Source organism: Saimiri boliviensis, chromosome 10, assembly GCF_048565385.1.
Source record: "Saimiri boliviensis isolate mSaiBol1 chromosome 10, mSaiBol1.pri, whole genome shotgun sequence".
Lineage (NCBI taxonomy): Eukaryota > Metazoa > Chordata > Mammalia > Primates > Cebidae > Saimiri > Saimiri boliviensis.
The window spans coordinates 80,275,555-80,301,884 of NC_133458.1; the positions used below are offsets into that span (position 1 = coordinate 80,275,555).

The 26,330-nt window shown below is 35.2% G+C and overlaps 1 protein-coding gene across 9 annotated transcripts in view; it reads right to left on the reverse strand.

Moving 5' to 3' along the window:
* Positions 1 to 26,330, reverse strand: part of ETV1 (ETS variant transcription factor 1) — a 100,364-nt gene that overhangs the window by 69,185 nt on the left and 4,849 nt on the right. For 6 of the 9 annotated variants that reach the window (XM_074379532.1, XM_039472869.2, XM_074379531.1 and 3 more), the window contains one exon: positions 17,683 to 17,736. The exons of the other annotated variants lie outside the window; for them this stretch is intronic. In XM_074379532.1, the coding sequence (XP_074235633.1) occupies positions 17,683 to 17,736 (54 nt within the window). The remainder of the gene's footprint in view (positions 1 to 17,682; positions 17,737 to 26,330) is intronic. 9 annotated transcript variants of the gene reach the window in all.

Here is a 26,330-nt window from a genome sequence, read left to right on the forward strand (position 1 = left end):
CTATATTTAGCATGCAGAATCCAATTGCTGAAACTCAAATTCTAATTTGTTTAGTTGTTGTTATTGATTTCCCTTGGAAGCTGAAAATATAAGAATCTGTTATCATATGCTAGGCATGGTGGCTCATGCCTACAATCCCCACACTTTGTGAGGAAGGATCATTTGAGTCCACAAGTTCAAGACTAGCTGGGCAACACAGCAATACCTCCTTTCTACAAATAAAAATAATAATTTAAAAATAGCTGGGCATGGTAGCACACACCTGTAGCCCCAGCTACTTGAGAGGCTGAATTGGGAGCATGGCTTGAGTGCTGGTGGTTGAGGCTGCAGTGAGCCGTGATTGCCCCAGTGCACTCCAGCCTGCACAAGAGAACAAGACCTCATCTTAATAATAATAATAATAATAATAATAATAATAATCTTTTATTATATATGATGATTGCACTAATATTTGTGAAATACTTTGTGTCAAACACATCTGGTCCTGTAGAAGCCCAGCCACAGCCTAATAACTGACTCGTTGGAAAAGTAGCTATTTTATAAGGTGATCTTTGGTCAGTCGCAATTTAAGCGCCCATTAATTTTAAATGGACTTCCAGAGGGCCACTTCACTGCAAATAGTATTACAGCAAGGGTCCCATGGATTCATTTTTATCACTTAAATAGCAATGATCATAAAATTAGCACCCTTCTAATATAGTTCTCATCTTGATTATTGCTATTTAACTAGTGAAATTTTTTCTTCCAGTTGAGTGAACACTATAATTATTATTGCTTTGCATTGTAAAGGTTGCATTTTAATTGAAAAATCAACACTTTTTTTCCTTTTAACGAATACATCAACTTTAGAATCAACAAAAACATTGAGGATAGAAGCAATTTTGCTAGACCCACAAATTAGGGTGTTCTTGATTGACCAGAATTCATAACCCATAATCTTACACATAAGATGATAACTGATCCTATAACAGGGTCTGTATTATAAGTATTAGAGTGTTTCCAGCACAACACTTTTTGTTTATGAATTCCTACGGTCGAAGAGACAGTAGGTTTGAACAAATAACACTTCTGAGTTTCTCCTGACAGTATCACTACAGATATGCACTGAACTACTTAGTGTGATCAACCTCAAAAGGTCAAGTTGTTATAACCATTTACAGTACGTAAAGGTACAGGAGATGCAGCCCATATACTGGTATGGGGAGACATTATTTGAGTATGAAAAAAAAACACAAAAAGGTAAGTTGATCAGAAACGAATACACTTGTGATATATTATAAATGGTACGTATTGTGTATTTCATATATCTGTATATTTTTGTATACACAGAATAAAAACTTATAGCATGTTCTATGTGCCAAATATATTACTTATATATTTCACATAAAAATATACAATGTTACATACACATACACACACACATACACGTATATATATATGTACTCATTTAGTACTCCATTCACCCTAGGGAAGATAATATTTATCCCATTTTTATGCAAGAGGAAACTGAGGCATAATGATCTTAAATTGCTTGTACAAGGTCACAAACTTAGTAAATAATAGAGATTTGAACTCAAGTGGCAAAGGTCCAATGTCCTACTCTTATGCAGTACATTGGACTCAGTCACCTAAATAAATCTCATTATGTTTATATCATATGGCTTTGGTGTCTTCCACATCAACACTCTGAGTAGCATGAAATAATATAAAAAAGTGGGATCAGACAAAATGCGCAGTGTGACATACAATTAATTTCGGCAAACATTAGTAAATGTTGCTGGCCTAATTATATCTTGCCAAATAGAGTCTGAACCAAAATCTAAAAATTCTATTTTGAGACCATCATCATTTTGCTAAGCAAACATTCAGGATTCCCTAAGCCGAAGACCTACATATACATAGAATTTAACCACATTTCTACAATCCAAAACACAAGGATAAAGATTTTCATAGAGAAACGGGGAACTTTGGCAATTGTCTGCTCCATCCTTGTTTTCCATATATGTATTAGTTTGTGTGTTATGTTATAAATTAGAATAATTCCATGAAGAATAAAAATCATTTTTGATAAATATTTCATTTTTCTTTCATTGCATTATATGAGCATATAAATTTATGTATGTAAATATGCATGTGGCAAAAACATTTATTATATGACTTTAATTCACTTGTACAGTCATGGCAAATCAAATAATAACAAGTTTGTACATTTTACTGGAATGCATACAAGGGAAAATGTTACCAGGTGAGTTTTGGTTCTGCCATTCAATACTTATGACTGTGGTTCCTTATACAGGAACCAGACTAAACTCGTATGAGCTTTGTCTATATCCCAAGGTCGTTGTGAGAAGCAAATGAGATGCAGGACGTGAAAATGGCCTATGAAATCTAAAATGCTGCCGGGCGCGGTGGCTCAAGCCTGTAATCCCAGCACTTTGGGAGGCCGAGGCGGGTGGAGCACGAGGTCGAGAGATCGAGACCATCCTGGTCAACATGGTGAAACCCCGTCTCTACTAAAAATACAAAACATTAGCTGGGCATGGTGGCACGTGCCTGTAATCCCAGCTACTCAGGAGGCTGAGGCAGGAGAATTGCCTGAACCCAGGAGGCAGAGGTTGCGGTGAGCCGAGATCGCGCCATTGCACTCCAGCCTGGGTAACAAGAGTGAAACTCCGTCTCAACCAAAAAAAATAAATAAATAAAAAATAAAAAATAAATAAAATAAAATAAAATAAATAAAAAGAAATCTAAAATGCTAAACAAACAGAAATGATTAGTATTATTGCTAGTATTGTATTCATCTTTCAGTTCACAGGGCCTAGCACAATGCCTGGCACTTTGAATGTTTGTGAACATTACTTATTTTTTATTATGAAAAAAAAGCCATGGTAGGAATTTAACCAAAAGGACAAGCTACGTGTTACCAAAATAAAGATGCCAAATGTAAAGAGTCTAAAACTGTTATTACTTAACTATTATAAATAATATGAAAAAGAGCATTTTTTTCCACTTTTGTAATCACAAAATTCACGTGTGTTTTGCTATATTTACAACAATTGAAATCTTACATTAAGCTTTTTGAAGCATTTGAATATCAATCTTAGGAAAGAAAATGTAATGCACACACACACACCCCCCCACACACACACCCCTGTACATACATATATATAGAGAGAGAGGTTTACTGATAACTTCTCATTTTCTTAGAATTTAACAAAAATTATAAGAAAAGAATGTTATATTTTACATAAAATTCAGATGTTTTTGTATATATCAGCCTGCTTATATGTACATCACACACACATAAATTCACGTCTCCGTCTCTACATAAGACTGATATGTAAGAGGATAGGTCTACACATTCCATAAGCACATTATCTAAACTTTCAGAAATTGCTGTTTAAAAGCCAAAAGCCTAAATTTCCACTTTGATCAACAGGATAGCTTCAATACAAAATAGGATGACTGAAGTTTATTGATTAGCTGATAACTTTCTAATGCATCAGCCTTTAATCTACAATAAAACTGTGAATGAAAATAGAGCTTTCACCAAAGAAAACAGGGATTGACTCCTGAAAGAATACAAGAACATCGAGATTTGGGATGGCAAAAAAAATCCAGAGAAACACAGCACTGACATCCAGCGACTTGGCTTTCCCTGTAGACCCGTGAATTGAGACAACTGCATCACCTGACATTCTGGCCCCAGTGCCGTGCCAAGGACTAGAGAGTCAAATCAGATCAACATAATAAGGCTGTTGTGTTCATGAGAACAGAGAAAAACAACCCCAATCAGCAGTAAAAGTTCACTTCACAGCATGACCACCATTTCAAAGGAAAAGCTAACACTGCTTAGAGGTTTGCCTCAATACTACCCATACATCTTGATAGGGATCAGCCATTTTTAACCATTTGTGTGGCCTTGATAGTATTTGACAGAACTTTTGTTGGAAAGAATTTTGCTGGAAAGAATTCTAAGAAAAGCATATTATGGTTTAGTACTAAATGTTAGTGTTGAAAAGTTCTGGGGAATAAATGGAGAAAGGGGGACATATATTTCTTTCTAATCAAAATGTATCCAAAATTTTGTATTGGTTTATAGCTCATGATCATTAACGTGAAAAATCTACATAATACCAAGGTAAGAATTATGCATATATAATATTAACATTGATAAAGGAGACAAAAGCTGGCATAAAGATATTGAATTGAATTCATTCCTTCATCCAGCAAATATACATTTGTGCTAGTGATGCAGCAGAATTTAAAAATATCCTCTTGAATAAGAAAATGGATGAGAAAAGTATTTATTGTTCCAGTGTCACAAACAGTGAATGTGATAAAGAAAAAAATCACTAATAAATAAAGGTATCCAGGTGCATATTTTTTCTTATTTGCTATTTTCCCAATACACAGCTAAGGGCATATAATCTTTCTTTTAAAATCATAAAGAGCCTGATAACCGTTTTGGATTTCCGTTTTTCATCTCTAAATTAAAGGCGTTGATATCATTAATCTTTATCATCTCAAGCTGCAGCTTTGAAATTTCTATGAATATTTACTACTACAGTGGGAATTCCATGAACACGAGTAATACTCCTAGTGCTACTACTAACATCTCCACTGCTGCTGCTACTACTACTATTGCCTTCGTTCCCAAATGGCTGTTCTCCTCCAGTGAGAAAAATAAACCATGTCTGAAACATTCTGGGGCCAAAACCTGTGCATAAACAACACACAAATATACAGTGTTATCATAAACATCTCTCAAATTCTGAATAAATAAGAGAGAATCTTTGAAGCAGAGAAGGGCAAACACTGCAGCCCAGACAAGGACTAGAATAGTTCATGGCCTCCCATCTACTTTTCCGACAGCTATTCACTCAAATGAGTTCACAGAACATCTTTCTTGGACAGATGTCTACTGGAGGGGTCTCTTGGTTTCTCTTCATCTGTCATACCTTGATGAGAAGAATTTTCAAAAACTATGAATGAAAAACATGTTTATTAGCCATGCGGATTTTTGTTTTTCTTTCTTTCTTTTTTTTTTTTTTGAGACGGAGTTTCGCTCTTGTTGCCCAGGCCGGAGTGCAATGGCGCGATCTCGGCTCACCGCAACCTCCGCCTCCCGGGTTCAGGCAATTCTCCTGCCTCAGCCTCCTGAGTAGCTGGGATTACAGGCACATGCCACCATGCCCAGCTAATTTTTAGTAGAGACGGGGTTTCACCATGTTGACCAGGATGGTCTCGATCTTTTGACCTCGTGCTCCACCCGCCTCGGCCTCCCAAAGTGCTGGGATTACAGGCTTCAGCCACCGCGCCCGGCCCGATTTTTGTTTTTCGAATATAAACAGTTTTGAAACGTGTACGTGTACTCTGAGTATTGGCGACCAGGGAGGAAAGATCTGCACAGACAAAGCAAGCATGAGTTGGGATTCTCAGCTGTGTAATTTCAGTCATCACATGCCTTAGTTATTTGATTATTTTATGCCCTGGGTTTCTCTTCACATAAAACGGGAATAATATCAAGTTATTTCAGAGTATTTGTCCTAATAGAGATTACTGAGAAATGTATGGTGAGATAGCAATATCTAACAATATTTATAAGAGTGCCCTAATCTGATAACTGAGATTTAGCTCTAATGTTACATAGACGCAAATAGTTTTCCATTAGTCCACAAAGAAAAATAAAACACAGGGAAATAAAAGCAGATATTAGCATTCGTTTTCAAAGAGTTCAACCCACCTGTGCATGAATACATTAAAAAAAAATAAGATTCTAAATATCCAAGAAGCAATTCATTCAATTCAGTATTCAATGAGTACCTCAAAAATGTGAATCGGCCGGGCGCGGTGGCTCAAGCCTGTAATCCCAGCACTTTGGGAGGCCGAGGCGGGTGGATCACGAGGTCGAGAGATCGAGACCATCCTGGTCAACATGGTGAAACCCCATCTCTACTAAAAATACAAAAAACTAGCTGGGCATGGTGGCGCATGCCTGTAACCCCAGCTACTCAAGGAGGCTGAGGCAGGAGAATTGCCTGAGCCCAGGAGGCGGAGGTTGCGGTGAGCCGAGATGGCGCCATTGCACTCCAGCCTGGGTAACAAGAGCGAAACTCCGACTCAAAAAAAAAAAAAAAAAAAAAAAAAAAAAGTGAATCATACACATGAATAGGGCATGATCCATCCTCTACAAGTCAATGAAAGTAGGATTAAAATTAGAATGTATGTAAAGTATGTATTGGAACATAGAAGTAGCTAATTCTGACTAAGATAATCAAGGGAAAAATAACATCTGATCTGAATATTAAAGAACAAATATGATCTCAATGAATAGAATAATACTCTGTACATAGTAATAATTAACATTAGAGTACATGATTTTTAAAAAGTCCAAAGATATTCTCCTCAGTCCCCTATAACATGAATTTTAGCATAGGTCAAAAAGATGTTAACACAGACAACGATAGCCACTAACCACTGGAAAATCCAGTGGCCTTGCCTTTGGACAGAGGATGTTTTGCTGAAATAAACATAAAATTAAGTCTGGGTTTGGTAGCTCACATCTGTGATCCCAGCGCATTAGGAGGCCAAGGCATGAGGATTGCTTGACCCCAGGAGTTCGAGACCAGCCTGGGCAACGTGGAAAAACCCAAATTTTACAAAAAATACAAAAATTAGCAGGGCATGGTAGCACACACCTATGGTTCTAAGCTGATGTGGGAGGGTCACTTGAGCCCAGGAGACTGAGTTCACTTGAGCCCAGGAGATTGAGGCTGCAATGAGCCAAGATCATGCCACTGCACTCCAGACTGGGCAACAGAATGAGAACCTGTCTCAAAAACAGAAACAAAAAACAAACAAACAAACAAAAAATACCATAAAATGACATGAAACCTAAGCACATTTTCTTCAACATGTAATAACTGAAGAAAATAATTGAAAAAAATATCTGCTATCCATGGAGTAAATAAGCTCCATGGATAGCAGATATTTTTCTGACGTTTTCCACCACTTTATCCCCAGTGACTAAGACAAAGCCTGGCACATAATATGGACTCAAAACACATTTATTGAATGAATAAACATCTAGAGTCTTATAAACCTACTTAACATCTGTACAGATTACAACTTTGTAGGCATATGTACCCAATAAATTAATTAATTAAACTAAAATCTCATAGGTAAAATAAGAATTGTTAAACTGTTAAGATTTATTATTCATATTTGAAATCATAAAAATAAAGCTAATGGATACGGATCTCATTTGCAAGAATATAATCATTCCAATTTTGCAAACAGAAATGTAAATACGAGATTCTGCTACAGTAAGAGACAATTAAAGGCTCCATCACAATTCAAACCTTTCAACAGGACCTCAAAACTAATAACGGGACCGTATAGCCAACATCTAGAACTTACTGTGAAACAAATCTCTGAATAGTTTAATAACGTCACACCTACAGCAAAATAAACTAAAAAAAAAAAAAACTTTTTTGCTAAGGTCTAGATTTACAAGATTCAAAAGATTACATATAAAATCATTGAACAGAGGTACTTTTCTGATCTTATAGCTTAATCAGACATTGTATAAACAAGATTTTTAATCTAGCCATTCCTGATATATTGCCAATAATGGAGTTCTTGAGTTAACACTACCATTAGCTACCATATAATGCAAATATACATATAAAATTACATGAAAAAATTACATGCAAATAGTACTTTACTTTAGATTTAAAAAAGCAACAGCATCTAACCAAAATTTTTACTTAGTAAGACACACCACAAACTCTCATTAGGAAAAAATTCAGTAACAGAAAGAAGCAAATATGCATTGTGCATCTTAAATAGATGTTTATTATGATAAAAAGAAAAAATGGAAAAACTATATGAATAAAAACCCATAACAAACACTAAACCAAAACTATGATGTGAAGGTCCACAAGTACTAGTTTAGAGCTGAGATTATTTCTTCTTTATATCTTATTTCAGGAAACTTACATATTCCATGAAGTTGTAGCCCCAAAATACTGCTTTTGTTTTAGTTTAAAATAGTAATAAATGTTGTGTTTATGTTTTTACATATCACCATATACAAATGTATGTGTATTTATTAAAAATATGGAAACAAATAATGTACTATTTGGTTCTGCAAATAATTTTCCACTCACATTCTTTACCTAGATTTTTCTAATAAGTATTGTTTAGCTTATATTTCTAACAGGTCCATTCACTGCATAACAAAATTATTATTTAATATGAGGTCAAGTTCAACCAAAGAAGGTATAGATCACTTTCTTCAAAATAACTTGTTACTAATTATAGGGAGGGCAAGTAAAAAATATTTGCGACAAGCTTCCCTTGAGCATATTTAAAAAGTCCATTTCTACAATATATTGTTATGTTAAGGACAAAATTAAAGAAAAAATAAGAAAGCAAAAGCTAAAGACTTGGGTTACGATATATATTTTTAGCTTTCAGGCTAAATATCTGGAAGAGTAAGCATCAGCTTTGTAGAGTTTTGGATTTTATTTTTTGGTTTTCATCTTGGCATTAAGTTTGCCCTATCTATCTTAACAACAAAATACTGGTAAAACCAAAAATAGTGACAAGTATCTACTAGAGCATACATTATTAAAATTAAGACTAATGTGATTTTCTCACTATAAGCATACAGAACTTAAGTACTGGCTGCACCTGGGTAATAGTTATATTCCATAAACTTAGAATGAGAAAATTTTAAGTATACCAATAAAGGAAAGTAGACCTACTTACTATAAATGAAAGGGGTCCTGCATAGTAAATTCTACATACGTGATTCCCCCACTAATTTTGTTTTTTCTAAAATCCGCTTTTAAATTCAAGCATGCATTCACCTATTTAGATAGTATCCTTTCTCTTTTCCCTCTGTCACAAAATCATAACGTGGCTCTGGGCCTGAAAGATTTGTTTCCCTGTCAACTTATGAGAAGTAAATAAAGGTTAAGAGACATATCCAAAGTCTATGATTTCGATTTTACTTCTTGTATTGGACTTGATGGATTCCAGGGAAGATATCTAAAACAAAAATTCTTGCAAGAGAGCCTACTTGCAAGATGGAGCCTACTTTTCATTAAATTTTCATTTGGATTTGGAAAATTTATCCCTTGTAAAATAATCAAGCATCAAACTAAAATTTTTGCTTTACTTGAAAGGGGGGAGACTGGGCTTTAATTGTGACATAGAACACCTCTGTACCAATGGAAGAGTGGAAGATCTAATGACAAGAATTCCTACCAGACACACCTAGAACAGGGTGGGTCATCAATGCCTCGGTTCTTCCAATCAGCATTGGGAAGGCTTACAATTTACTAGTTATGCTTCACAATTAGAATTGATTCTACTATAACAGAAATCTACAATCAGCAATGACTTTCTCACAGCTAAATTAGAGAATAATCTTTGTAAGCGGAAAATACATATAATTCTAGCAAAGATGATAAAAAATAAGAATACATTGAAAATATCTTTTTTATATAGACTTCCTTTTTTGATTCCCTAGTATATTTTTTAAAAAAAGATGACAACATGTTACTTAAATATTTTTCGGAAACTGATTGCCTCTGTTACATAACAAACTGTATATGGGTATGAATGACAAGTTTCATCTTACAACTGAAATGCAAAAGGCTGATACTGCTGTCTTTATTTTACAACTAAGTACATGACAAAATATCTAACCTTGCACTCCATAGGGGCCTGCATCAGAATCATCTAACAGCTCCTTAGAGATTTGGGAGCCTAGTTCTAGGCTTCTAATGTCAAGCTCTCACAGGACAGGAAACATGAGGCTGCATTTGCACAAGCTTCCCAAATGATTTTATTCATGCCCAGCTCTGAATAAGGTTAACGGATTGAAGCAGAATCAAATAGCTAATTACTGGCATTAAAGTAATTAAAACCTATCCAACATGTTTTTCTGTCTTCATAGGACAACAGGTAAAATCTAAAACTGATAAAACAAGAAGCTGCAGTATAAGCATATTATTTAATTATGTAGTATCCTACATATAACTAAAAGGCAGTTGCTTCTAGAGAGGCCTGTGAGTTGTGGAGTTGCAGGAATGGGGAGTAATTTTTATTTGCATTTTTTTCTACTCTATGAATATACTGCTTTGACAAAATATTTAAACTGTAAAAAAGAAAAAAAAGAAAAGGACCAAAAAAGAAAAAAAAAAAAAGAAAAAAAAAACACAAAGCAGCAGCTACAGAAAGCATACCCAAAAGAAACTGAGAACCATCAAGAGGCAGCTATCATATAGCTCTCAGGAATACTAACTTGGATGAGAAGGTATGTAACTAGTCATCCTTAAAATGGATAGTTTGAGTCTGGCTATTTGGTGACATGTTTAAATATGCCTCAAAAAAATTAAAACTGAACACAAACCACACACACACAAAAAACTCGTGTTCTTAAATCCAAGAAATGCCATTTCTCTTTGAGTGTGTACTCTCATTTTGGTAAAAGCAGTCAGGAAAATGAAAGAAGACAAAGTTTTCCTAACCATTCATATCAAAAAATGTAATCGGGCAAGAAAGTTTTCAAAATTAGTAATAAAAAAATCAACTTTATATTCACTGTATGTGTTGAAAGAAACAAAATATAGGAAGGTAGCTTAGTAAAAAGGCAGGAAGGCAGGAAATTATGAAAACAAACCATAAATGGAATTTTCTGATCCTAGACAAGTACATGCTAACATAAATTATTCAGTCAGGGTCTACATAGACCTGTCTGACTTCAGTTTTCTAAGAAGCAGATTTGTAACACTAATCTAAGTATTTCTTTTCTCCACTTCATTGCAAAAAAAAGAAAAAAAAAGAGTCAAATGCTTTATTTTTTATTTATTTATTTTTTTTTTTGAGACAGAGTATTACTCTGTCACCCATGCTGGAGTGCAATGGCACAATTTCAGCTCACTGCTACCTCTACATCTCAGGTTCAAGCAATTCTGCCTCAGCCTTCCAAGTAGCTGGGATTACAGGCATTCGATAACAGGCCTGGCTAATTTTGTATTTTTAGTAGAGAGGGTTTCGCCACATTAGCCAGGCTGGTCTCAAACTCCTGACCTCAGGTGATCCACCTGCTTCAACCTCCCAAAGTGCTCAGACTACAGGTGTGAGCCACTGCACCAAACTTAAATCCTATTCTTAAAACTAGAAATTCCTAAAGAAACAAAGTGCAGTTATGATTTTCATTTACTTAAAGTGTCATCCATGTAATAATAACAGTGGTTTTAAACAGTTGATTCCCCACATAGTGGATTGTCTCAATGATTTCTGTATGGTCCACTAGTAGTGTATTACAGATATCTGACAAAGCATATAAGTTTGCAAGAGATATACTTTTGTAAATAGCATAGAGTCAGGGTTATTACTATTTCTTTAATAACATTTTCTCCAATCAACTTGCATTCCAGTGTGTTTTCTTGAGTTTAAGACAAAGCAGTAGAGTTACAAGGATCTATCTTGTTGGGAATTTTGCATAACCCTGGGAGTTAAGCACACTCCTTGAAGTGTCCTAGGAGAATATGAAATGTAAATGCGAACATCATCTATCATGTGAATCACTATAGAGAAAATACTGAAATGAACTAATGTAAACAAATGGAAACAAACTAGTTATAAAAATAACACATAACTTTTTTATGAAGAACAAAATGAAAGGTGGTAGAGTTTTAAAGATTAATGATATAAAGGCTGGGCACAGTGGCTCACACCTGTAATCCCAGCACTTTGGGAGGCTAAGGCAGGAGGATCACTTGAGTCAGGAGTTCGAGACCAGCCTGGCCAACGTGGTGTTAACTCCATCTCTACTACAAATGCAGAAATTAGCTGGCATAGTAGCGCTTTCCTGTAACCTGCGAGGTTGAAGCCGGAAATGCTTGAACCCGGGAGGTGGAGATTGCAATGAGCTGAAATTGCATCACTGCACTCCAGTCTGGATGACAGAATGAGACTCCATCACAAAAACAAAATAAAAATGATATAATTAAATTAAAAATATGTAATTTAAGGCTGGGCACGGTGGCTCATGCCTGCAACCTGAGCACTTTAGGAGGCCGAAATGGGCAGATCACTTAAACCCAGGAGTTCAAGACCAGCCTGGGCAACAGGACAAAACCCCATCTCTATATAAAATACAAAAATTGGCCAGGTGTGGTGGTGCGTGCCCGTAGTTCCAGTTACTCAGGAGGCTGAAGTAGGGTAGACTGCTTGAACTCAGGAGACAGAGTTTGCAGTGAGCCAAATCATGCCATTGCACTCTAGCCAGAGCAACGAAGCGAGACCCTTTCTCAAAATAAAATAAGATTGAAAACAAGATTATTGATGTAATTAAAGTATACAATTTAGGAAAATTCTGTTTAAATACAGATGTATATCCACTTCAGAAACATAAGGTTCACCTATGTTTGAAATATACCTTACTTTTTTCTTTTCAAGGAGATATACTTCGATTTTTTCTGGACTAAAACACATCCTAACGTAATTCTATTTCTTCCACCAGAGTGTCTGAGTTATGGAAATATTTATTGCTATGGAATGAACAACTCGTTAAAGCATGTTATTGATTCTCTTAGCCTTCATTGATTTCCTGGGATACACTTGTAGACAGTTGTTTTCACTTGTTTTTTATTTGTATTTTCTGATAGATATGGGGTCTCACTATGTTGCCCCCTCTGGTCTCCACCTCCCAAGCTCAAGCGATTCTCTACTTCATCCTTCCAAAGTGCTGGGATTAGAGGCATAACCCACCATGCCCAGGCTCTGTGTTCACTTGTTTCTAATGCCTATACTTGCTTCAAAGTTAGGATCCTTCAAAGGTTAGCAATCTATAGTATACCATCACTGGATTCCACATTTACAATATAAATATTTTGTAAACAAAAATAAAGAATGCTTAGGAAAATTTCTAGAAAGTTCCCAAGTGTTACGGTTTAATCTCATTTTCACAATTTTTGAATGCTCTGATCTCTATTATTCTACATACATTTAAACATGTGACAGTCAAATGCATGTTCTATAATCCAGTGTTGAGCAAAATTCTGTTCATCCTCTTAAGCTTCATTTACCAAAGGACTAAAGCAAAAGCTAGGGCAGAAGCATCTTATTTCATTGAGGTATGCAAGGAAATACGATTATTCACATTTGTTTTTTATGAGACAGAGTCTTGCTCTGTGGCCAGGCGCCAGACTGGAGCACAGTGGCACAATCTCAGCTCACTACAACCTCCGCCTTCCGGGTTCAAGCAATTATCCTGCCTCAGCCTCCTGAGTAGCTGAGACTACAGGCACATGCCACCACGCCCACCTAATTTTTATATTTCAGTAGAGACAGGGTTTCATCACCATGTAGGCCAGGATGGTCTCAATTTCTTGACCCCATGATCCGCCCACCTCGGCTTCCCAAAGTGCTAGGATTACAGGCGTGAGCCACCGTGCCCGGCCTATTTACGTTTTTTAAATTAACCCCACAGAGTTTATAGACAGGCCACACAGAGGGGATGGAGTTTCTTTCTCTTTCTAGAGATAGGATCCCTCTGCCCCCACTAAGCATACCCAGACAGACGAGAATCAAACATCTGTTTAAAGGCATTTTGGAGACCACATAACCTCTCAATTCCAGTATTTGCTAAACTTCTGCAGCCAGAAATCCTCTTTAGCATCTAATACAAATGCCCTATTCTTCTTGTTAAATCATTTCTCTCTTCTCCTTTCTGCTGTGAAGATCAAAATTAACTGGTCACTATGACCAGTAGTCCTTCATGTCTGTGAAAACTTCAGATAAGATATACCCCCACTTTTTAAAAATTAGGCTATTTCAGATTTATTTTTGCCTCTGTTTATAGGCTTTTTAATTATTATGTGTCTTACTTACATGTCCCAAAGCCACATTTGTTAAACTGCAAATATTCTCTAATTGAAGTAAAATAAACCTTCACGATTCTGAAAACATTTGGTTAAACTATCACAGTCTCAGTAAGTTTTCCCAGAATGAGGCTATACATGTGGTTTTAAGGCATATCATATGTTTCTACCTTAAGAAAGGAATAGGAGTCTGAAGATCTTAGGAGGAAATAAGCACTAAGAAGGTGATCATGAAAACAATGGTAATTTTACTTATTGTTCTACTACAACATGCAAGCCATGCTGACTGTGACATGCTTCTTGTACCCTCAGGAAGTTCACAATCTTCTCAAAGACATAAATGTGTCTAAAATACTATAATATAATAAATACAATATACAAGATGTCCTGGAGTCCAGCTAACTGTAGGGTAAAGGTGGCAAGAAAAGGCTGAGAAAGACTTCAATGAGGTGAAATCTAAGGTGACTCTGAAATAGGAGTTTCACCATACTGCAAAGCAAAAATGAAAACTTTTAAAGCAAAACGAACATATGCAAGGGCAAAGAGACTTAAAACAGCTCAATCTGCCCAGATAATTGAAAAATTAGACGGGTTAAAGTACAGAGGAAAGGAAAAGACAGGGTACTGGAGTAGCAAGAGTTAAAACCAAAAAGATAGTCAAGGTCTGGGTGACAGAACAATTTTCCGTACAGCTAAAGAAATAGGACTTTGTCCTGCAGAAAGTTTAAGAGGAAAATTAACAAGGCCAAAGAGCTATGTGTCAATGCTACTGCACTGTTTCCTTAATGGCTCGCAAGGAGGGAAAATCAAAGGCAAGAAAACCAACCAAAAGGCTGATTCAGAAGTTCATTCAAGGCAGAATGTGGGTGTGTGAACCAAAGCAATGAAACAGGGAAGAAGGAGAGGCCATGAAAGTAAGATATTTTTGAAAGGGAGGATCAATAACTTGGGTTAGCAATTTGAGGTTTATGGTAAAGAACCGAGCTGTCTGAGGATAAATATCAGGATTTCAGTTTGGATGGTGATGCCACTAACTTAGAAAGGCAACAGAAGTAGAAGAGCAGTGTTGGTCAGGAAAAAGCATGATCTCCATGTTGCCGAGTGTAAATTGTGTCTGCAGAGCATTGCGTTAAAGATTGGAGTTGGTGTGTAAAGGGTGCATTGTGCAATGCACAGCCGAGGGCTGAGGGAGTGAGTGCAGATGTGTTGCCTTTTTCTAATCTGTACAGGGACACTAGCGGGGAATCAGGCGAGGATGTCCAGTAGACAGCTTCAGAGGGAAGAACCAGGCTGGAGACAGCAATGTGGAAGACATCGCTGTTCAAAGCTGTGCTGACCAATACAGTGGCCAGGAGCCAGACATGTCTACATTTAAAATAATCAAAATTAAATAAAGTTAAAAATTCATTTCCTCAGTCCCACTAACCACATTTCATGTTCTAAACAGCCAGTGTGGTTAGTGGACACTGTATCAGGTGGCACAGGTACTGGCATTTCCATCACTGAAAGTTCTACGGGACAATGCTGGCACGGTGCATGTAAAATAAGAGGAAAGGTTTGGGGACAGAACCCTAGGGAAAGAAGATGTCCACAAAGAGGAGGAAGAAAGATGAGTAGAGTGAGAGGAGTGATCAAAGGAGTAAGAAGAAAAAGGAAAATAACCACACCAGTGTGACCTAGAGAAGAGAATTCAAAGAAACTTCGTAGGGCCAGGTGTGGTGGCTCACGCCTGTAATCTCAGCACTTCAGAAGGTTGAGGCAGGTGAATCACAAGGTCAAGAGTTCAAGACCAGCCTGACCAACATGAAGAAACCTTGTCTCTACTAAAAATATAAAATTTAGCCAGGGGGTGTGGTGTGTGCCTGTAATCCCAGCTATTCAGGCGGCTGAGGAAGGAGAATCGCCTGAACCCAAGAGGCAGATGTTGCAGTGAGCTGAAATTGTGCCATTGCACTCCAACCTGGGCGACAGAACAAGACTCCATCTCAAAAAGAGACTAAATATTCAAGAATAAGAAAAGCTGAAAGAGGTCACATAAGCAAAGGAGTAAAAAATTACTTCTAAGTGGTTTATTTTACCCTGACAATTGGCATAGAATTGGAATTGTTACCAATGACTTTAGATGTAAAATAACTCAATGAGATCAATTCTTCTACTCAGACAACATGTTTAGCTTTTAGAAAGAATTCAATTGCCCACAGGAAGGGAAATGTTGGAAATATGGCCATTCTCTTCTCATACTTTAATTAAGAAAGGGAGGACTTGTGTGAGCCATCGTCCTTCTTGGAGTGCTTCTAAGGGTCTCTAATTAACGTCTATATAGTTGCTGAGTAAGTTTCTTGAAAGCGTATGCCAAATACCTGTATTTAGACATCAAACAGCATTATATAATTTTCTTCTCTGATCAAAAATAAAGCTAACAGAACAGTGGTTACCAGGAACTGAGGGCAGAGGAATGGGAGTTATCATTTTACAAGTACAGAACTTCAGTTTGGGATATAAAAAAGTTCTGAAGTTGAACAGCGGTCAAGGTTGTACCACAATGTGAATGTACTTAATGCAACTGAACTACAAACTAAAAAAATAGTTAAAATGATAAATTTTTTGGTATGTATATTTTACTCACAGTAATTTCTTTTTAACCAAGCTGAGCTAAAACATGTAACCTGTTAAAGAATCTGGGCAAAACCTTGCACCACCCTCTATGCCTGAGAAAGTTAATATACCAAACATTAATGCTGAAACCATTGCCCACAAACATCTGTTACTTGAAGTAATGCAGGTATTTGTATTAGATTTATGATATCAAGGTGTGAACATATGGGTTTCATAAGATGTAAGATATCAAGCATCTCTGGTTACTATTGATATTGCCTCCTCTGATACTATCAATGGTCTGAAGAAATAAAACAAGTTTAGATGTCACCAACGGAACAAAAATGCATTAGGCTAGTTTTATAATCCAGATGGCATTTATACCCTTTCCCTTACTCTTTGCTCCTTTGGTCAGTACGGCAGCTAGCTGGTAGAATAGCAAATTATAAATATCAGCAGCAAACCCCGAGGCAGCCACGTTTGTACAGACAAAATGCTCACTCTGCGATTAAGAAACAGTAAGTATTCCATGAATCATTCCTCATGCATTCTCTGACAGAGACCCTGGAGCAAGGCTCAGGGAAAGGAACGCAGGAGGAAGAACCCTGAGAGAAGCCAGTCGCTACTTCCATTTGTGTTACTGCAACCAGAAAGCAGAAAATTTCAGGTTAAAAAATAAATAAAAGTAGGTGACAAATTCATGAATGTAAAAATACTACAATAAGCCAATGAATGTTTGGTCCAGAATCTTTTGTAAATTAAATGATAACTAATCTCAAGTAGGCTTTAACTCTATCTTGCAACAGTATCCAGAATTTTCTCTGTAAGCATATTGGCAAACTGGACGTAAACACGTGCACGTCACGAATCACACCCTATTTCCTCCCAAAGATATTTACCAAATACGAAAAACAAGACCATCTTTTAATCAACTCAGTCTTCCTCGCCTACTATTTGGAGTTCTCTTCGGATACACAGAATTCAGGGATTCTGCTCAAAATAGAGTTTCTGCTGATGTCACAACCTGACAAATCAAATCATTTTATGACTGTAAGTTGAAAAGGCGCTGGTGCAATGCAAGACAAGACGCTAGACATGAACACCAACCAAAGAGAGAGCAGGAAAGAAGGAAACCAGAAAGACAAAGAAAAATACAAGAGATGAGTCATACTATACTTACAACTTTCAGCCTGATAGTCTGGCACAAACTGCTCATCATTGTCAGGTACCTGAGCTGAAGAAGAAAAAGAAAATTAAAAAAAAAAAAATTAAGAGAGAAACTGCCAAAAGCATAAGGAATGTCAAGTAAAATCTGTCAAGTAAGATCTTCTTAGGCTGAGATCAAACCTATGATTATTTGCCAATGAGCTCTTACGTAAAATGGTATTGATAACACTACATATGACGGGAAATAAAAAGGGATCATGAGTGTCAACTACGAACCATGTATGTCAGAAATATGAGGATGGCAGGTGTATTCCCTCTGAATTTCATGTGCCAGATGGAAATAAAATAAAGAGATGTAAAATAAAGAAAGCTATAGAATTTCCATTTCCTGCAGTTTTTTTTTTTTTAAGAAAGGATCAAAACCTATTTCAATTCACCCACTGCCAGTGTGTAAGCAGCCCATTTAAATTAACCACATAATTATTTTAAGTGATGTGCAGTTATGACAAATGTCCTTCCGCTTTTTTAGAAACGTCTGCTGGTGTATGTTCTCTGTCATACAAAATACACAATAATTTAAAATGCTTGCCCTGAATTTTGCCAAAGTATGCTACAAAGTTTTTTAAATGAAAGAATGGTCCTTGATTTGGGTGATATATAATAAAGTACTACATTTCAAAGATTATATTCATATTAATAAAATAATAAACAGTAACACGTGTCTTCTTTTCATTCAAAATATTTTCCTGGCAACTGCTAATCACTAACAGAAAGAATACCACTATTTTGTCAGTCCTGATGTCAAAAGACTTTCCTATTTTTAGTAAAGGAAAAATACTGAATAGCAAGGACTTAATGCATTTGGCAGCAATCAAAACACAAGTGCATTTTTCACTTCTAAAACGTTTTCATCAGTTGATTTAGACATCGAAGTAACTTATTTCATACCGAATATTACTACAAGAAGCTTTCACAAGCACACATAAATACACACACACACACACACACACACACACACACGCACACACACTCCCGAAAAATAGAAGTTAGGTTACTTTTAATTGGATTAAAATATAATGAATTATCATCCTAATTAACTGTGATTTGACTAGCTGATATTACTTTATTAGTGTTATATAACACTGAAACTTTTTTATCCAGCCAAGTCATATTTAAATAGCTGTTAATTAACTTTTTTAAACGAGCCTATTCTGGATAGGGAATGATTATCAAAATAAACAGTCTCTTTTGAAAATGCTTCAGGTTGGTAATTAAATGGCTTAAGAAAAAAATCTATATAAAAAGGAGTTCCACATCAAAAAAATTTATATAAAAAAGAAATACAATATCCAGAATTGAAGTTTTTTTTTAATTAGCTTAATAGTATTCTTTCAAAACAGACATATTTGGCTGAATAAAATTTATGTTTATATTATGAAGAACATAACAATCTGATAATTGTGCCTACCATAAAAGTGTATGCTGCCGGGCGCAGTGGCTCAAGCCTGTAATCCCAGCACTTTGGGAGGCCGAGGCGGGTGGATCACGAGGTCAAGAGATCGAGACCATCCCGGTCAACATGGTGAAACCCCGTCTCTACTAAAAACAATAAAAATTAGCTGGGCATGGCGGCGCGTGCCTATAATCCCAGGTACTCAGGAGGCTGAGGCAGGAGAACTGCCTGAACCCAGGAGGCGGAGGTTGCGGTGAGCCGAGATTGCGCCATTGCACTCCAGCCTGGCTAACAAGAGCGAAACTCCGTCTCAAAAAAAAAAAAAAAGTGTATGCATTTTGACATTCAGTTGTCTTCTAACAGCTCTCTTCTCTTCCGTATACCAATAATTAACCTTATTACGAATGCACTCTATCCCCACGACCAAATGAAATCAAACAAATTAAGAACTTTTTCAAGTTTTAACTGAAAACTTGATGCTTATTTGATCAGCATATATTGCAAGGAGAATTTTTTTCTTTGTATTGCTCTAATATCTGATACTCTAAGGTAATAACTTTAAAGTCAGCTGACTGCAAATCTTAATTCTGTGACATGTTAACTGCGCAACTCTGGTTAAGTTACTGAACCTCTTCGAACTGAATTTTATTCATCAGTTTAATAGTGATAATACATGTCTTCTGGTGAGAACTACATGAAACAGTTTGAACACAATGCCAGCTACTCAAGAAACGTTCCTTATTTTCTTCTGTCCAGTCCTCTACCCACCCACCCTTGTCTTTCAAGTCATACACAGAAAAGTACCTGTCATTACAATGCTCAGTTTATTCTCTTTACTTCTAATGAAAGACTACTGGAGAGGGAAAAAAAACAACAACTAAAATTTGTACATTAGCATTCTCTCAGCTATTAACACATCTTTTTTTGACACTGTAGAAAAAAATGTTCTAAAAGATGCATAAATTACAAGTTGAAGGGTGCGCTTTCAAATAAGTCTTCATGCCAAAAGAATTACAAGTGTTTTAAATATATATTTAATAAATAACAGAAAGTACACAGAATCAAATCCTGTACATTTTTCCCATTATATCCTTGCTTTCATTTTCCCTCAGAATTAATAGCTAAAGAGATATAACTATTGAGATGCAAATTTATCAACCACAACAATTACTGGGCTTTTAAAAAGGCAGCATTTACAAGAATCTAATAAAAATATAATATCCCTTTACAGGAAAAGTTAAAAATAGCTGGTAACAAAAGTATATTTGTAACTGAATATGATGGTATGAATGTCCTAAAGGTCTTTTGTTTGTTTTTGTAGTATCATAAGCAAATTTGCAACTTCATAATATGTATCACTGCAACAGCAGCATAGAGTTATTGCTGGGTGTGTGATGTGTGCCGGAATATGTGTGGGGGGGAAAAAGGGCCAAATTTTAGGAGTGGAACAGTCTAGAAGCTATGGCTCACAGATATACAGAAAATAGCTGCACATTAACAATTTGTAAAAACAATAAGAATTCCTATTCCTGTTCTAACTCCTTAACATACTGAATAAATACTTCACACTTATTCCTGAACATATTACAGAATTTTAACAAAAAACATATGACTCACATTTTCACAGAAGCTAATCTTCAGCAACAGAATAGAGCAAATGAAGCAGCATGCTACTTAAATAGACAAAGGCTTAAGTATACCTCTAATTTCAAGTTAGAGCAAACGGAAAGAAGTTAACTAAAAACACAAGTTGGATCTAGGCAAGGAAAATATGACAAAGTATTGCCACACTCCTTTCATACATTTCCTTTTTTCTTCATTCCGGGGAATTCTGTGAAGGAGCAAACTACAGCTGCCTAAAAATTTGCAGCAAGCCACACGGACTCCTAAGATGAAAATTAACAATAGAGGTCAACCTAAAAAAGTAATGTTTTTTCCACTACTATCCATTATAAACTGTGCCTGATATAATCACCTTTGGGGAATGAAAATGTTTCCCCACACTATGTAATTAAAGATGAAGGGGAAGAGGTGGAAAGGAGAAGGGGAGAAAGTATACAGCAAAAGACCAATACAATGCTTTCAAGAAGATTAAGCGTGTGGATTTTATTGGTAATAGCTGGAGTGGCTCTATCCGTTCATTGCACATTAATAGACAAGTTGCCATGAAGTCTCAGGATCTCAGCTTTAAAAGGGTAGTATCTGCACTCTCAGCCCTTTGCTTTACCTAGATTATTATCCAAAATTGTTTTACAGTTTTCTCTCTTTTCGCGACATATCAATACATATTATCAGAAATAAACGCATAAAAATATTAATCATGACTATATGTCACAGACTCACCAATTCTCCTTTTCAATTTGAATATCATTTCTTAGCTAATACTGTCTTGGGGGTGGGTATTTTTAAAATAGCTTGCCTTTATATTATGCCTATTTTTAACTTTCAAATGAAATAATAATCATGACTTAAGAAAAAGTAAGCGATAAAAAATTTTCCAAGGTTGGCTGCAGGCAAGCAAAAACCCTCTTCTTCTTACAAACGATGTGCCTGTTGGGTTTTCTTTTAAAGCTAAAGAAAAAGTGGAAGAATTACAAATAAAACAAACGTCAAGTATAAAAGGGGTTAATATTTAATTAAAACCAGTTCTATCCACTGTAACAATGACCTGGAGCCAAACAAGGCGGAAGATGTATGAGTCATTCTTTCTGCCGGTGAATGAGACAGCTGATCTCCTCAGCAATTCCTCAAGACAAGCAGGCAGAACTGGAGTTCTGCCTCCATTCACAAAAACACAGTCCAGCATATGAGCCATGTGGCCCAACCACAAGCTTTTCATGTCACACCCTTCCAGGGAGCTAAAGCAAGTAAACTTGGACTTGCAATATAAACATACCAAAATTATTGCTCTGTCTCAGAGCTCAGTTCCATTAAAGAAACACATTTAAATAAATGACTAGTTTACAAAGACACATACATATGTATATACACACACACAAATACATACATACACATATCCCATCCTGCTTTACAGAGTAACTTGTTACAGAAATTTTCATATGTAAAACCAGGAAAAAGGGACGAGACAGAAAGATGCAAAGAAGGTTTCAAAAAAGGGAAAAGAAAAACCATTACAGAAATGCTTCATTTTTCTTGCCTATTATTCCAATATTTTTATCGTAAGAATACTGTAAACTGCTTGCTGAACTCTGTAGCATTTCTCTTTGACTCAAAGAATTAGAAACAAATTTCTTGTGAGAAATTTAAATTTTATTTCAAATAAGAAGCAAAACAAGAAAAATCCACATTTATGGAGTGGTATTCTGTCTAATCCTAAACTGAAGCTACAGGCTGTGGAACAAAATAATCATGAGTCCACTAAGCCTGGTTTTATACCACATCCACTTTTAACACCATTAAAATGATTGTACAGATGTAAAAGCACTAATTAATGCAGAAATATAAACATAGTTAAACATACAAAAAAAGGAGACAATTTGGCAATGACAAAAACCCCTTTAATACTTGATAAAGGCATTCTTTCCATATTTCTATATTCTTACTATAAGAGTAAAGTTTTAGTTGTGGTGAGTCTCAAATCAGCTTAAGTTTCTAACTAAAATTGACTGGCAGTACCTCGAAACTCAAGAGAAGCTCAGAGGTCTGACTCTATTATTATTAATTATAACATACACAAGTCAGAGAGAATAAGTTACCCTATAAAATTTACGAAACTGCACATTTCCTATAACTGAAATAGAAAAACTCAGCGATGTTTCATTTATTAGGATCCTCTGGAAAAACTACAGTACACTATACCAAATCCCATTTTTCTATTTTTACAAAACCTTTTCTATTTTGTAAATAAAACATGGGTGAAAAAATTTATGCAATTCCAGTGAATGTTTAGAAATAAAGTATACTTACTCTGTCTGCTATCTTTAAATCGAACTCAAATGACAAGTCTTTCTCTCATGTTTTAGATTATTTTCTGATACAAGAGAAGTGATAGCCCATCCTCCCCCGCCCACATACAAATGAAATGACTGCTGTTCAATTATAAGAAACTGTATGAACTTCTCCAATTCAATGTTTAATTCTAAATTCATGTTTTATGTAAACAACATAAAATAATGTAGTTTTTAAAGCCTTTAATCCTTATTGCATCAAGTGGGGAAAACAATTCATGAGCACATAACCGATTACAGGCTCTATAAAAAAAAAAAAGTAGAATTTTTGAAAAATGAAAATGAATATATTATGACTAATGTATATTGTGAATTACATTATACACTGTGAATAACAATAGCACATATTATTTAAGAAATATCATATGATTTTGAATATAAATTTAGCACAGTCATTAAAGCGAATTGAGGAGAAAGTAATGACATCTCTACTTTTCAGTCAATCCGACTGTTGCTTGAAGGTCACATAAAACCAAAAGGAAAAAAAATTAGTGGTCTGATGTAATAACCTTTGCTATAGAAAGGCTGTTCTTGGAGATAAAACTCTGACTCAAAGTGTGGCGGCAGCACTAAACTTGACTCAATAAAAAACCACTGAAAAACATTTTACCCTGAAGACAGAGAATATTGTTGATGAAAGAGAACCTCAAAGAACATCTAGACCGGAAACAAAATAACAGTCAAGAGAATAGCTATACATTTACACTAGATATATACTAAAAACTATGATTCCCCTTTAAGTTGTGTTAGTAGGTGAGTTTTAAGAAGCAAGTTTGGGAGAATGCAATCTTTTCTTAACTCAATTTTTTACTTCTTTCTAGTTTTGGTCCGCATCCACAAGAGGTTCAATTTTAACTATGAGTTTTAGGTTGTTAAGAATGAGACATCACCATGATGTTGATAGGATTGATATTTAAACTCATTATTTCATGGGATCTTTTCAAATAAGTGCAATTGCCTTTCTGTCAGTAGCATTCTAATTCAAAAGACAAAGAATCAATAAAGAATTGCACATAGTAAAATTATAACCAAGTGGGTAAGGCAACATTTTAAAATTGACATATTCACTGACTTTTTTTCTTTTTAACTGCTACTGTCGTCACTGAAAACATTAACTTTTCAATATTCTTTAGAATAAGATGATTATTTTTAACTGTATATAGATGTTAAAAATAAAACACCTTTATATTGCAGTGTTAGTTCTTGGGAAATCATATTAATGTAAAGTTATATTCTCCACAAACATATTTAAATCTCTGTATAAAAATTAATTTTCTTGGTAGAATGCAAGCATATTTTTAGAGAGCACTTTACTGAATTGAAAATACTCATTCCATCCTCACCCTCAAACAGTCCTGCCTTATCTGTTCCAACTTCCCCTTAGAAATAAAACAAATTCTATAATTCACAATAATTTACCCATGACTAATCCATATGTTGCATTTGGGATAAAATTTATGAAGTCTTACAGAAAAAGCAAACTAAATAGCTAAGATACCATTTCACAAATATTTGAGGACTTTTCATAATTTTTCAAAAACACAATTATCATATGACATGTTACAACTAACTTGACTTTCATATCTAATAAGGTTTTTAGACCTGTTTAACTTTCCAGTAGAATTCTAACTCATGGGAGAAACTTGGTTAATTGCCAATGATCTTTTTTAAAAAGGTCACGATGTCTTAAAATTCCATGTTCACTTTCTTGGCTATAGAGCCTTACGAAAAGAAATATGTAAACGGTTCATAGTCTGCCATGGCAATGTTTTAATTTCTGGATGTCCAGAAAGACATAAATGGACACATCTTGCTACAAATAAACTAGGGTAATTCTGCGGTCTCTTCTTGGTTGATACTGTTCAAGACATGGGATAAGTCAAGTTAAAATATCAGTGCAAAATAACATATTTAATTTTCCAAGAAAAAAAAAAGTGGAGTCTAGAAACAAGAAGTTAAAAAGATCTCTTTTCTCACTATTAGATTTTAAACAACACATTAACAAATTTTTGCTTACTTCATAAGATAAATTAATGTAAACTATTTTGAATATTTTTTAAATTATTCTAAAATGAAATCTTATTCATAGTTTGTAAATAGTAGTCCACCTGGGAATTCATATAAAACATTCATGATTAGTTACTGAACTTAATTGAAATTATAATTCTTTTCTAAGCAAAAGTCCATGTTCTTTCAAATGCATTGATCATTTTCTAGGTTTATTTTTTGTAATGCTAAATCTTAAGGTTTGATTTACAGGTATGCTAATAATACCGGGGAAAGACTATTCCCTGCAGAGTTTAAAAAGATAAACTTGGATAAATTATTCAAATCACTTATCTGAGATACAAGACATAAAACAAGTCAAAAGTTAAAAAAAAAAAGTGCTGAAACTGATTATAAAATGGTAAGAGTCTGTCAGATTCCACATTTTAAAATTCCAGGAACAGAGTTGCTATGCACATTCAAAATCTGCCAGCAAGTGCACTGACTTGGAATCAATGAGATTTAAACATCTAAGAACCAACAAACCTTCCAGAACAATTAAAATAGATATTTTAAGTTACTTTGGAGAAGCAAATAAATTCTCTCATAAATGTAATGTTCTCAAAACCTTTGACTTTGCGAAACTAATAGGCATAAGTTAATAAAGAGTCTTCATGCAAATCTTCCACGAAAAAGTTATATCTGAATATGACTTAGGTTGCAATAAAAAGTAATCTATTGCAATAAGTTTCATTTACAAAGACTAGCAAAATGATCTTTAAATAGAGCCAAAACTTTCTGTAAGTCTTACCTTCGTTAACATATAAATACAATCACCCTTTCAAAGGACTATTAGGAAAGCTATTTAACTTTAAAGATTGATAAAGATTGAAAAAGCTCTTTGGAGAACTAGACTATCAGCAAAACAAAGAAACTTATTTTACATGCTAACAGCAACTTGATCAACTGCATTCAAGACCACCGATAAAACACATCAGTCTCCCTCAAAGTAGCTACAGCAACACCTGGGTTCCATTTAAAGACAGGCACTCTCTCCTTTTTAACCATCTTAAAATCTGTTCCAAAACTTGCATGTTTCCCATATAATGCGAACACCAAGTAACACAGTTATACACTCAATGATTAAATATCTATAATTTTTCTCTTTGCATTTCCCACAAAACACATCATAAAACTAGTAATTCACATTTTTCTGCCAAATCCAAAAGAAAAATTTCAAATTATGAATGTCAA